General features: G+C 42.9%; 1 protein-coding gene across 1 annotated transcript in view; it reads right to left on the bottom strand.

Moving 5' to 3' along the window:
- Positions 1 to 12,941, bottom strand: part of Snd1 (staphylococcal nuclease and tudor domain containing 1) — a 404,634-nt gene that overhangs the window by 331,165 nt on the left and 60,528 nt on the right. The window contains exon 10 of the mRNA XM_021164222.3: positions 10,000 to 10,113. Within this exon, the coding sequence (XP_021019881.1) occupies positions 10,000 to 10,113 (114 nt within the window). The remainder of the gene's footprint in view (positions 1 to 9,999; positions 10,114 to 12,941) is intronic.

A 12,941-nucleotide genomic window follows, 5' to 3' on the forward strand; every position in this document is an offset into this window, starting at 1 on the left:
CAACAGGAGTCTGCCAGAGAGCATCTGCTTCCCTGAGTGCATGGGAGCAGATCTGTAACACAGACGGGCAGGACACATTTCTTGCTAGGTGACGTGGTAAGAACTGAAAGGCTGCAGGGTTTTACTGCACTGAGTTTTACATTTGTCAGTTTCCTTCAACAGTATCAGGCTCATTTCTATTTTCTTGGATTGAGAAATCTCCTTACAAGAGGAACTGCCTTCCTCTACCTGCTGTTCTTTACCCGGAGGAGCAGACGTCTTCCACAGCTCTGCTATTTCTAGATCCAGGCAGCGCAGAACTAGCTAACCTCACCTGCAGACAGGAGCCTGAGCTGAGGGAGTCAGCTAGTCTTCCTCACAAGAGGATGGAGTAGGCAAAGCAGGCGGAGTGAGGCGGAAGCTTTTAGAGGGAGGAGATGGGGCTCAGAGCAATCTTCCAGGCAAGCCACAGTTGTGCTCTGGGGCTCCAAGCAGCTCAGGCGGCAGGAAGGAACTCGGACATTTTCCTGGGAAAACGCTGAGTTGGAGGTTTAACACACGCTGGAAGGGACCAGCAAAGTGCTACCAGAACCTCCTCCCTTTTTATAAGAAATCACAAGTGAATACAATAAGGTGGTTTGAATGATGTGAAGTCTCCTGCTAACTGGGCTAATAATCTGGATATCCCTACCGTCAAACTAGCACATGACACTGTCTGCCGATCTGCCATGTAAACAGAGTGAGCTCTCTCCCATCCGCTGCAGTAAAAGGTAAAGAAGCTCCAATGAGGGTACTCAGTACATCTGCACCCCAACTCAATAGGGCCTGAGCCTCAAGACCAAGCCTGGAGGAGCAGAAGGCTGACAAGGGAACCCTGGGTAGCCACACACCAGCAATCCCTTACAAAGTTCCACCTACAGCGCCTGAACACCAGTCATCTAAAACTAGCCATCCAGCTGGAGAAGCAGATGCTAAGCAGACTTCATATGAATAAGGAGGAGGCTTTCTCCTAATTGCAGCCCACCTTACAAAAGGCAGCAAGCCAAGGAAAGAGTCTGGGCCTCCTGGTCATCAAGGAAATATCCTTCTGGTGGACTAATGGCAGAATCACAGTTAAGGGTCAATGTACTCTGCCAATCTGCAGCCAAAGACTATAAGCAGGAGCTACGAGGGCAACTGAGAATTCAAGCACCTTATATAACTGAGTACCAACTACATGCTTGGTGGTTAGCCTGCAACAGACTTGAAGAAATGAGGAATCTACTTGACCCAGAAAATCAAACTGCATAGAGACAGAAAAAAGAAAGCAAGCAAGCGAGCAGAAACTAGAAGTTATAACCATCTAATGTATAGATTTTCCAGACTCTGCATTGACAGAAGCAGAAACTGAGGACCATTGTGGAGCCAGCAAGCCTATCAGACGCCCCTACATCACATGCTGCTGCTGCTGCTGCTGCTGCTGCTGCTCAGCCTTACCGAGGGCCACACAACAAAACAAGGACAAACTGACTCCAAGCAGAGAAATGACAGAGAAAAGAACACGGACTTTCTAGAATGTCTTCACAGCTAAGCTGAATAGAGGTCTGGTTGTAAAGCAGCCCTCCACCAAGGTGGACATAAATAAGATTCTGTAAGCCCATCCAGCCACACAGCATAGTAGTGGGTGGATTAGGACTATAAAATGTGAACGCCCTATAAAATGACTGCAGATATTCAAAGAAAGGCTAAAATGAAAAGTGACACCAAAAATATGCCTAACCAATAGGCCTGTCAGTTGCTGGGGAAAGAGCAAGCATCTGTGTCCTTCAGCTTCCCTTTCTAGTCAGCGCTGAAAAGCCTTTGCTGAAAACAGTGGGGGTAAAGCACCACCGGTCCATCCATAATCCATCAGTCCATCCACGGTCCACCTGCTGGCCGACATTCTCTCTCTCACACGCACACACGCACACACCTAAAATTATAAACATCTTGTTAATAAAAACAATTTCTCAGAACCACAGAGTCTAGAATATATGAGGAACTTAAATGTTTGGTTTCTAAACAGAACAAAAATTCTCCCAGCCCAAAGCTAATTAGCCCACCAAGGAATGAAGCCTACAGCTCTGGCCTGCAAAGCTGCAAAGCATTGGATGGCTGCACTAAACTTGCCTTGAATATAAATGTTACATTTAAAAAAAAAAAAAAAGTAATTTATCTAAACACAGTGTAGGTAGTTCTGCAATCAGCACCTCATAAATAAAGAGAGAAAGATGACGGGAAAAGCTCTCTAATTGATTTTAAAATTAGTTCCAGCAAAGAAATAATCTGACAACCAACAAGGTCGACAACAGAAAAAGGAAAAAAATAGCCCTGAGTAAAAAGTCCACCTAAAGACGTCGATGAATCAACATACCCGAGAGAAGACATTTGGAAAACCCTGAGTAAGAACAGAGGTGTTAAAAGACAGAGTCAAATAGGGACTGATCTTCAAAGACACATAAAATCCTGAAAATAACCCCGTTGGGTGGACTGAACTCAAGCTACACTGTGCTAATAGAATGTACATTAAGGGGAAACCATACAGAAAGAGGCAGGGCTGGTTAAGCAATGGCAGAAGCTAGGCTAAAACAGAGTGGGGAAATGATGTAGCTGCCAACATCTAATCCAGGTGTAAACTATCCAGCAAAACCAAGCAATGCAATTAAGAGGGAAGGGAGAAAAAAGGAAAGCAGGCTCCCTCCTGGGACTTATGAACCCAATACAGGAGCCCCAGCTGAACAGAGCTAGCAGAGGCATCCAGAGATTAACAGAGGGTTTCCAGTAGGCAAAATGATGCCCACTCAAAAGCAATCTATGAAATTAATTCTTCTGCCTCAGCAGACATGATTTAAACATTTGACAATTGTCTACTATGGTCATAGTACTCTCTACAAGATTCGAAAGGGGAGATAAAGATGAGAAATGGCATTCCTGCCCTCAGCGGTGTTTAGACTTCACAGAGAAAAGCAGGCATGCACATCAACAGGTATCATGCTGGAGAGAAGGAAAGGCCTGTGTGTACAGAAAGAAGTCTCTGACCTAACAGGATTCTTAAGAACCTGAGCAAGCCAGAGGGCTACCCTCAGCACAGAGGGCACATAGAGAGGTCAGAGAACCGTAAATGATGGTGCCACCAACTCCAGAAACAACAGAGAATCACTACAGCTCAATGGGACTGAGAAGTGAAAAGAAACATGAACACACAGCATGAGCAAGATTTAGATAAGTTGAAAATGTTACAACTGTGTGATAGTGATGATTAAAGGAACAGAGAAGAGAGAGATGGGCTGAAAAGGTAAATGCACAAGGTTCAGGGGATTAACCACCAAGTCCCACCAGGAGGTTGTTAAAATCCCACAAAATATGATTTGAAAGAAAGAGGCAAGGGGATCTCTGGCTCAAGGAATGGAAGGAAATATAATTTGTAAGACAGAGAAGAAAGAAATCAAATGCAACAAGACAGGCACATGCTGTCTTTCCCAGTTTAAAATATCCCGACAAAGATCAGTGGAGTGTCCATTTTAGGAAACTGCTCTCTGTCTAGATACTCAGTGTCTTGACCTCATCCCAAGAAGCCAGCCTTGCTGGCCAGTGACCTCTCCAGTTGAGAAGCAGATCACAGCAGTGATTTAAGTGATGGCACCTAGATATTAATCTCAAAACAGCACATACACATGCTGGAATCTTAAACAGGTGAGCTATACCCATCGTTTCCTAATAGTAATTTTTTTCAGCCTTCAATAAAGGAAGTTTCAAGTGTTCATCTCAAAAATGCCCAGATCAAACAATTTGGAACCGGGTACAGAAAGCCTCTGCCAGCACTCTGACACGTTCCATGTCTTTTGATCACACTGCCGCAGTCCCCAAATCTCTCCATTGGAAACGGGTGGAATGCTATATCCATTTCAAAGAGCTTTTGCTTGTCTCCAAGGTCCTCAATGCCAAGCTGGAGTCCCTCTCTAATTTGCTGTTTGCCTTATGCTCCCAGTTACAAGCCTGAGATCACAGTCACCGGGTTTATTGGTTTGCCCGTACTTTGCTTAGGGACTCTAACCTCACATCTTTCTCTTGGTATGCATCTTAGTGGCCACATGGTCTGCCTGAGGATCCAGAGGGACCACTCATCTTTCTTTCAAAAGTCAAAAGTAGAGGGAATGGGCTGAGAACCACTTGTAACTGTGTCTAAATGGCAAAGCACACCAGGGTCCTACACAACAGATGGAGTTATCAGAACCTAAATCAGCCTTGCCTCTGAAAAAAAGCCTTTGAGATTCCCAGGGCATCCTTAGTAATGTACTTACCTGCAGTTCCTCTCTGCCAAAGTGCCTGTCCAAGAATCCCAGGGGGCACAGATCTGGGAGAGACACCCAAAGTAAAAGCAGCAAGGACACAAGCTTAGAAAGACCCTTCACTGCCCAGGCCTGAATGTTTACAGGCTGTGATGTGAAAGAATCTTTATGATGAGTTCAGAGTGAAGAAGCTCAAGGACAGGGAATGGAAATGAACAGACAGCAATAGCAGTGCAGTACCAGCTTCAACCCTTGGATTTCCACTTTTTCCTGAGTACCAAGCCAGAGATAGAGTCCAAGGGAGAGAAAGGGAGAGCCAGACACATTGCACAAAAGAACCAGAGAAGAGGCTCTCCAACCCAAAGCAAACTTAATCCACGAAACACCCAGGGCTGAGCAAACACTCTACCTGTTTTTGAGGTAAATTTCAGCTCCATCTCTCTGTGCCAACAACTACAATAGCACTCCAAGAGCAGACTTCAGGAGGGAATAAGTCAGCCCTGCACTGGATGCCTGGGGGCTGTTTCCTTTGTCATTAACACTCCAAGTGTAACACAAAGCCTATGGAAGCTCTGGGCTATGGAGCACTAGGCTTTCCAGTTTCAGATCAAAGCCAAGAGCTCCCTAGGAAGCCCTAAGATTGCACAATGTACTATCTCCTTCAAGGCAGCAGCTCAGAAAAGCCAGAGCCTTTCCCTAAGACTTACTTCTTTATGGCAAACAACTGGATAAAGCAAGCTCTGCCTTTAGAGAAACCCCAATGCCTGTGCAGGTTCACAAGAGCATCACATGTAAGTCATAAACAGGCTTTCAGCCTGAAGGAGTGCATAGCTCCTAAGAGCAGACACTAGATTCACTCTGAACGATCCAGAAGCAAGACCAACACCTGCAGTCACACCCACCCGAATGCTTGAGGGACTACTAACTACACACACTCATGCATTTAATCCTCCCATCCCACCAGCCACCACAAACCACACTCCAATCACAACACAGGATCTGCCTGGCAATCCAGGAAAGCCCTAGGAGGAAAAAAGTTGCTCTGCTGTTTTTAAATGCTTCCTCTAGCTCAATTAGAAAATAACCAGAGCAGAAGGGAGAAAGTACAGTTAGCCGTGGGCTAAACCTTCTTTTCCTGTAAAATTTTTCCTATTACACCACCCTGACCCCACCCCACCCCAGAGCCCCCACCCCCACCCCCCACTGCCCTGGTATTTCTAGATGTCCAGAAGATGTGCTTAACTGATGATAGACTACTAAAATTTCTAGGGAAGGAGGAAGAGAAACAGTGAAGCGAATGTGCCACATACTTTTCTAAAAGTAACATCACTGGGTCCTCATCTAGAGCTCAGGTCAGTCGGCCAAATGGCAGGAATTGCTAAGGCCATCTGCCTGCCCATCTCACTGCTCACTCAAGTCTCCTCTGTTACCTATCCTCCAACTCCTGCATCTGCATTCTCTCCCACATGGCTCTTTTGCTTAAGAGTGCTCATACCATAAGCAATTGGATTTTACCTTTCTCCGTGTCCAAGCCATTGACCCTCAAGAAAGTACCTGGTACTTAGACAAAAGGTAATTTCCCAAGTGCATGCCTGGAGGCCTGGTACAATCCACCTACTACATACCTTCATCCCCAAACCATCCCAGCATTCGGGGTTTCTGAAACTACAGGGCTACTCCCCATCTCCCAAAAATACACCATCTTTTCCTTGGAGAGTCTACCAGATCTTGGTCTAACTAGGGCAGGAATATATTCTTGTGCAAGCTGCATCTTACACAAGGGCATCTAGCCAAAGGGACAAAGACAGAAGAGGAGCTGAAATTCAGCTTCCCCTCTGTATGCCAAGCCCTGACTGAACTGAGGCTCTCTAGGGGAAAGGACATTCCTTTCTGATTTGTACTAACATACCAAATGAACTAGACAGGAACTAACCCTCAGTAAGAGCTCTACTTCGAATATTTTTAAGTTAAAAAACAAACAACAACAAAAGAGAACTATTTTTTTCTTCTCTATGTAGCCCTGACATGCTAACTGTCCAGGAACTCTGTATATAGACCAGATTGGCCTCGAACGCACAGAGATCCACCTACCTCTGCCTACAAGAGGCTGGAATTTAAGGTGTATGCCACTATGCCTGCTTCTACCTTGAATACTCAATTGGGCTTCTTAGTTTTGTCTGCTGCCCAAGCTTCAACATCTATATAAATTGTAGCACCATTGGGAACTAGAGACAAGTTTTCTTCCTATACCCGTATTGTAAATCTTTGTAAACTTTAGAATAAATATTGAAGGGAATCTCATGCTCTTTGTAAGAGCTCGTGGGAATTCTTTTAAGGAGGAAGGAAAATCCTCTGAATCCTCCAGGACCCAGAGGGCCTGCTGGAGGAGCAGCTACAGTTCTCATTTGTCACAGTCTCCCCAGGTATTTGGTCAATTAAGGCTTATCAAAAGAAAATCCACAATTACTCCTAATAGATTAGTTTTGTACAAATGTAAATTACTTTCATATCTTGTAAGTCAAATCACTGACATAATAGTTCTTAACTCTAAACACATCTTTCTCCTCGGCTTAAAATTCCTCAAGACAAAACCTAAAACATAGCATAAACTCTTGACCTCTGACCCTTGCTTACCAACCAAGGGCTCTTGTTTTCATACCCTACCACCTAGATACCCGCTCTACTACTCATCATCAAGGCCCTCATTTCATGTCTAGAAATGTTCACAGGACACATGCATGTCCTGGCCCTGCCTGTAATTTCCTGTCATTCAGGTGGCATGCCATTCACACACTGTCCTCAGGGGCTGTACATTCTCTGGTTCCCCCAAACTCACCTGATTGTCATCAATGTTTTAAATGTTATTTCCTCAAAGAAACTCTCAGACTATCCATTCTTCCTAAACTTGAAACTTTTTGTAGCAGTGAAATTATTCATGTGCTTCTACTATGCTTCAAAGTTCATGAGAAGGTTTCACATCCCAGAACAGTATCAGAAAGCAAGTAAATACTGATGGTGACTAACCCACTCATCTCAGCTTCTCCAAATGTGCTGTCCATAAAAAACAACAAAAATCAACTGCTGCCTATCAGCCACTAAAACCTTGAACGATGCTAGAAAGAACTGTGATGGATATAAGTGTAAAACGTGGTCTTAGTAGGGGAGGAGGAGAGTCTATTTCATTAATGTGTTAGTATTTATTAAATGTTGATGGAATATCCTATATATGTTTAACAAATATATATATATACACATATGTATATGCATATATATACACATACATATATACACATATATGAATATATATATATGAGCTAATATATTTTAGTTTAAATATAGCTAGTTAAAATTTAAAGCAACAAATATAACTGGCTTATGTGCCTTCCATGACAGGGCTGGTCTGGCCTTCCTCTTATGTGCTTACTTCTCATTCTTGAATCCCTGTGTATCAGTTTCTCAGGGAAGTACCAGAAGAGCAGCATGCCTGAGTCCTACAGAGTACCCTCCACCACCACACTGGTGCTGGTGTGTGTGTGTGTGCTCTATCACTGATCTCTAATGGGATCCCTTCCTATATTCTCCCAGAATTTAATGAACAAATAATGACAATCAGTCTTCATTTCTCTCAAAAGCCATATGTTGCTGACTATTATAGCTAAGCCTTACTTAGAACTTTCTTAAAATGGAGTAAGATCTCAGAAGTGAAGAGAAAAGGAAGGGGGTTGGGTAGAAGAAAAAAAAAAGAGGTAATTCATTTTGGTAGAAAACAAGAAATAGTATTATCAGAATCCAACCTGAGCTAGAAAAACAACAAACAAATAAAATCAACAACTGCCCATTAGCCACTAATCTAAGAGAAAAGTATCTTTAAACAGCTAAGGAGCTCTAAAGGCACCTGGGAAAAAGAGTCCACAGTAGGTTAGTTCATTCTTCAGAAAACCTATTACTTTACCTAAGCTCAACATGCCCCATCCCCTAAAAACTGCTTAAAATCCAGCCACATTGTCTACATTAACATAATGCTTTAGCTAATGATGCAGACATAAAAATTAACATTCAAGAATTTCAAAGTTGTGGTTGCTGTGGGAACCTTAATTCCAACTGTAGAGCACAGATGCGGAATCGTGGACTACTCCCAATCCTGATCAAATTGGAGATGTGTATTTACTCTGTGCAATGAGGCACAGCCACAGTTACTGAGACAACCTCATTTTGGCATTTCTAAGCTTTCATGCATTTAAAATTTCAACCTTACCACAATACTGTTTGCTGCATTAAATTGCCTCCTCTACAAAGAAAAGAGAGCAAATGAACTGATTGGCCAGACATTGAAATCACCCATTCTATGTGTTTAAGCATGATCTGATTCAAAAGATAATTATGATATTTTGATTTTCCTCTTATGGGCTGTCTATAAACTCCCTCACAAATAGGAACAGGGTTTGAACCTCAGCTTGTAAATGCACTATAACATGTGTGTGCACAAAACAATGGAAGGACAAATTTCACATCTTGAAAACCACAAATGAGGTAAATTAGAAAGTAGATAATTCACAACACTAAATGATATTTAATTTATATCAACAATGATATTTAATTTATAAAAACTGCCCTTATGGCACGAGCTCTCACCAAGAGCCTAATTCTATAGCCAGTCAACATAATCACTTAAGTTATCAGAAGGAAATAAGAGGACCAAGAATGATGGTCTTAAAAGCAAGCTACAACCAAACCCAAGAAAATACTCAATCTCAACTCTTGTTCCTACCAACTCAAATCAAATAAGCACACACTCTACCCATGAACTACCTAGCTGCACACTGAAGACCAGCTCGTACTGCAATTTCATATAAAGCCTAACTCTATAGAAGTGACATGCACTTGCTCAGTCAAAGACTCAGCAAATAGTACCAAACATTATAGTTAGCAGTGATCAAAGATGAGTAGGTGACCCTAGAGAACACTGACAAAGATTCATTTTACTTAGAGCAAAACCAGAAGGAACTACCAAACCAAAATGACCATCAAAAACAGACCCTGTTACTACATAAGTAAAATGCAGAATGTCTCCAGCTTATTCTCTCAGAAATGCAAGATCTTAAAATAAAATTCGCCTATCATCTCCCATATCCCACCCTAGCTGCTCTCCAGCTCCCTAGGGAGGAATGCCAAGTGTCACTATTTGCAGTGGAGCAGAGGCTAACTAAGGTTTTGGCTACAAGTAAAAAGGCGTAATACCTGGAGACTGTCAAAGACGTGTCCTTTTACAGACTGACATCGCACTTAGCTGTCCTGGCTTCTTCTCTGGTTTTACACAAGTGCAGATGCTTCCTGGGTGATTACAGTAAGAATGGCCCTCACAGGGTCATGTAATTGGACACCTGGTCCTCAGTTGGGGTGCTGTTTTGGGGAGGTCTAGGAGAAGCCATGCTAAAAGCATGTCACTGGGTGTGGACTCTGACATTTCAAAGCCTTATGGCATATGTTTATGTTCATACTTCCCCTACAAACACTGTGTGTGCAGTTCAAAATGTGAGCTCTGAGCAGCACTCAGTTCCCACCGCCACTGTGCTTGCTGCCATGGTTTCCCACCAATAGACTCCTGTCCCTCTAAAGCACACAGCAAAGAAACCCTGCCGTCCCCAAGCTGCCTCAGTCACGGTGTTTTAAATCACAGTAGTAGAAACCTCACCAGTACACTGCCTGTTCTCACCTGTATGTTGTCTCCCTCCAACCTTGGCGGTCGGATGCTTGACAGGTGGATGGTCTTGTAGTCTCCAGAATTCAGCTTCACAACAATGGCATCAGCATTCAAAACCTGCATGACCTATAAGGAAGAAGGCAACAATGTTTGAACTGGCTTCCATAGTCCTCACAACCCAGCAAAGAGCCAGGCCCATCACAATCAGACATGAAAGTGAGATAGGTAGCCATCTTTAATAGACCCAATATTGTTCTCCTACCAACAATGGCAGAGAAAATACCCAATAATACTCAAGGCCCAAACCATATGACGATCTCTCAGTAAAACAAAAGCTACTTCATTCACAAAGATGATCAGTCTTTATCGCTTGTGGTTAACTAGCAGGTTAAAAGACTAGAAACCTGAGCCAGGAGCAATGGTGCACACCTACAGTCTAAGCCCTCAAGAGGCAGTGGCAAGAGGACCACTGAGCTTAAGGCTGGTGGGGGGTGTGGGTTAAGTTCCAAAACGAGATATCCAGGGCTAGACAGTAAAAACCCTGCTTAAATATGAATAATGTTAAAAACCAACACACTAAAGGCAGTCTCTACTGAGACTTTCCTTGATACAAGTTTAAAACTACAAATCAAAATCTCAACTCAATGACTCTAGTGAAAGAGACATGGGTTGGACAAGAAAAGGGTACCACTCTCACTACATGAGAAAGAACCACAATGAGATGCCTCAATAGAAAGCAGAAAAATCAAAGATACGTGAAGAACAAACAGAACTGTCAGCTCAGCTCAGGGAAGAAGCTGCTTAGCCATTAATCTCACAGGCAGAAATAGTAAATTGCTAAAATATTACCTCAGCTACTCTACAAGCTATCTTTTTAGAATGCTACTACGGACATGTCTGGGTTTGGAAACCAAAAATCATTACCATTTCACCCCACTCTCAGCTGAAATGATTCACTCCCAGGCTGGGATACAAGGATATGAATTTGAAGGACAGAAGCACAAATATGCCTCTGTGAAGGTTAGAGCATCCCACCAGTGTGTACAGAGTAAAATGCCATTCACACTGGGACAGTGCCACACCATGGCTATGACCAGAACCCATAATACAGCCAGCAGTCAACAATTCACCCAATTATATCCAAACCCTGTTGTTTCAAAGCTGTTTGGGATTTTTCTTTTTCTTCCTTCTTTGCGAGCATTACAAGAAAGTAGCTGACTACAAAATTTGGTCACCGTCCATTCCATCTGCAGAGTGAAAATCAGGCTAGTCTATGCTTCGATCAGGCCCCCATCAGGAATCTCTGAGTGGCTGAACTACAGGGTCAGCTGCCACAAGGGAAGGAAGCCTGACAAAATTTCTCTCTTTTATGCATGAAACAAAAGCACCTAGACTGTCTGTTCCCATGATAGATGGAACACTGGGAAATGTCTTAAAGGAGGCCTATTTCTTAGAAGGCCCAAAATTCTTCAGCAAAGAATACACTCATTTATTTGTAGAGCCATCAAAAACATCTATTCTCCGCCTTTACAAAGAACCAGCAAATCACATACCAAAAAGAATAAAGAATGCTCTGAGGGACAATCTTAAGAATGAGCAAACAGCAGAACCAAGTTAGAAAATATGCACAACAGAAAGTGGCCAGAGCTCAGTAAACCAAAGAGAAAGAAGGAAACAGATGCCAGTTAGAACCCAGCTGTGCATGCATGGAAGGCTGTGGCTGGCAGACGGAAAGGTCTGGATTTGACCACTGTGAGTAATGGAAGCAGCAGAGAGAAAAGGCCACAGATAATGAAGGATCTAAGCAGATCAAAGAAAATTAGGAATTGTTATTTTTCTACTGTACATTTAGGATTAACCTGCAACTCTGAAAGGAGCAAAAGTCAGTGTCAAACCCAGAGTCATAACCAAAACTGTTCCTGGACAGAAAAACTTGAGGATCAGAGGTAATAAAAATATATAATATGAGGTCAAACTAGGGTTAGGGCTGGTTATCAGAACTGGGTAGTATCAAAAGGTACCAAGACCCTTCAAATCCAAGAGCTTTCTACATTTATCAAAATCAAGACAAAAAACCTCCAAGGTACTTACTGTCTAGAACATACAACCAAAAAATATAGATACTAGACACATTAATGCCAAGAACTCATATCAATAAAATACCTTCCCAAAGTTATCAACAGTGGACAATAGACCCAAACAGAGAAGGCCCCATGACTATGTCTCAATCTGATGGTTGTGGGCTTCAGGATGTGTCTTATTCATGACGTGTGCTAGTCTACTATTCTAAGTGTGCTAGTCTACTATTCTAACTGCAAACAAAGAGAAGAAAAAATCCCTCTAAGCAATACCAGCAAAACAGTTCCTAGCCAGTCAATAATTCTTTCAAAAGGATACCCAAAGGAAAATAAGACAATTTTCAGTCATCTCAAATGCACACATCTCACAATATTTCAAAAATCTTACTCTTGGACAGATCTGTACTTACTCTCAAACTCAAATTAACTCTTATTAAATTGTCAGTTGCCAAAAAAACATACAGAACTTCCTTACAGCAAGACAGTCCTTGCTTGCGAGCATGCTCAGAGAGCAAGGACACCAGGGAAAGTATCACAGTGTCGTCACACCTTCCCCCTTTCCCAGAATGGGAGGATCTAAGCATCCCCTCTGACAAGGCTGGTGTTCGTCACCCTTATAACATGTTAGCGACAGTAGCAAATGGATTCTTGAAGCTTAAATTTTAGGCCACAGCAGCAGATTCTCTGCTTGGCATATCCCTGATTAGCAACCTCCTCTTCAGAGCTGCACACTCAGATGCTGCCAAGGGATGCAAGGCTCAGCTTTCGGAGGGAGGGCAGAAGGGAAGAAAGGAAGTGTGCACCTGTGTGTGTGGGGGGGGGGGGGTGTCTACTCCTCTGTAAACGGTGCCATTACTGCCCAGCAAACAGCAATTG

This window comes from Mus caroli, unplaced genomic scaffold, assembly GCF_978045245.1.
Source record: "Mus caroli unplaced genomic scaffold, Mus_caroli_1 scaffold_7, whole genome shotgun sequence".
NCBI classification, from domain to species: domain Eukaryota; kingdom Metazoa; phylum Chordata; class Mammalia; order Rodentia; family Muridae; genus Mus; species Mus caroli.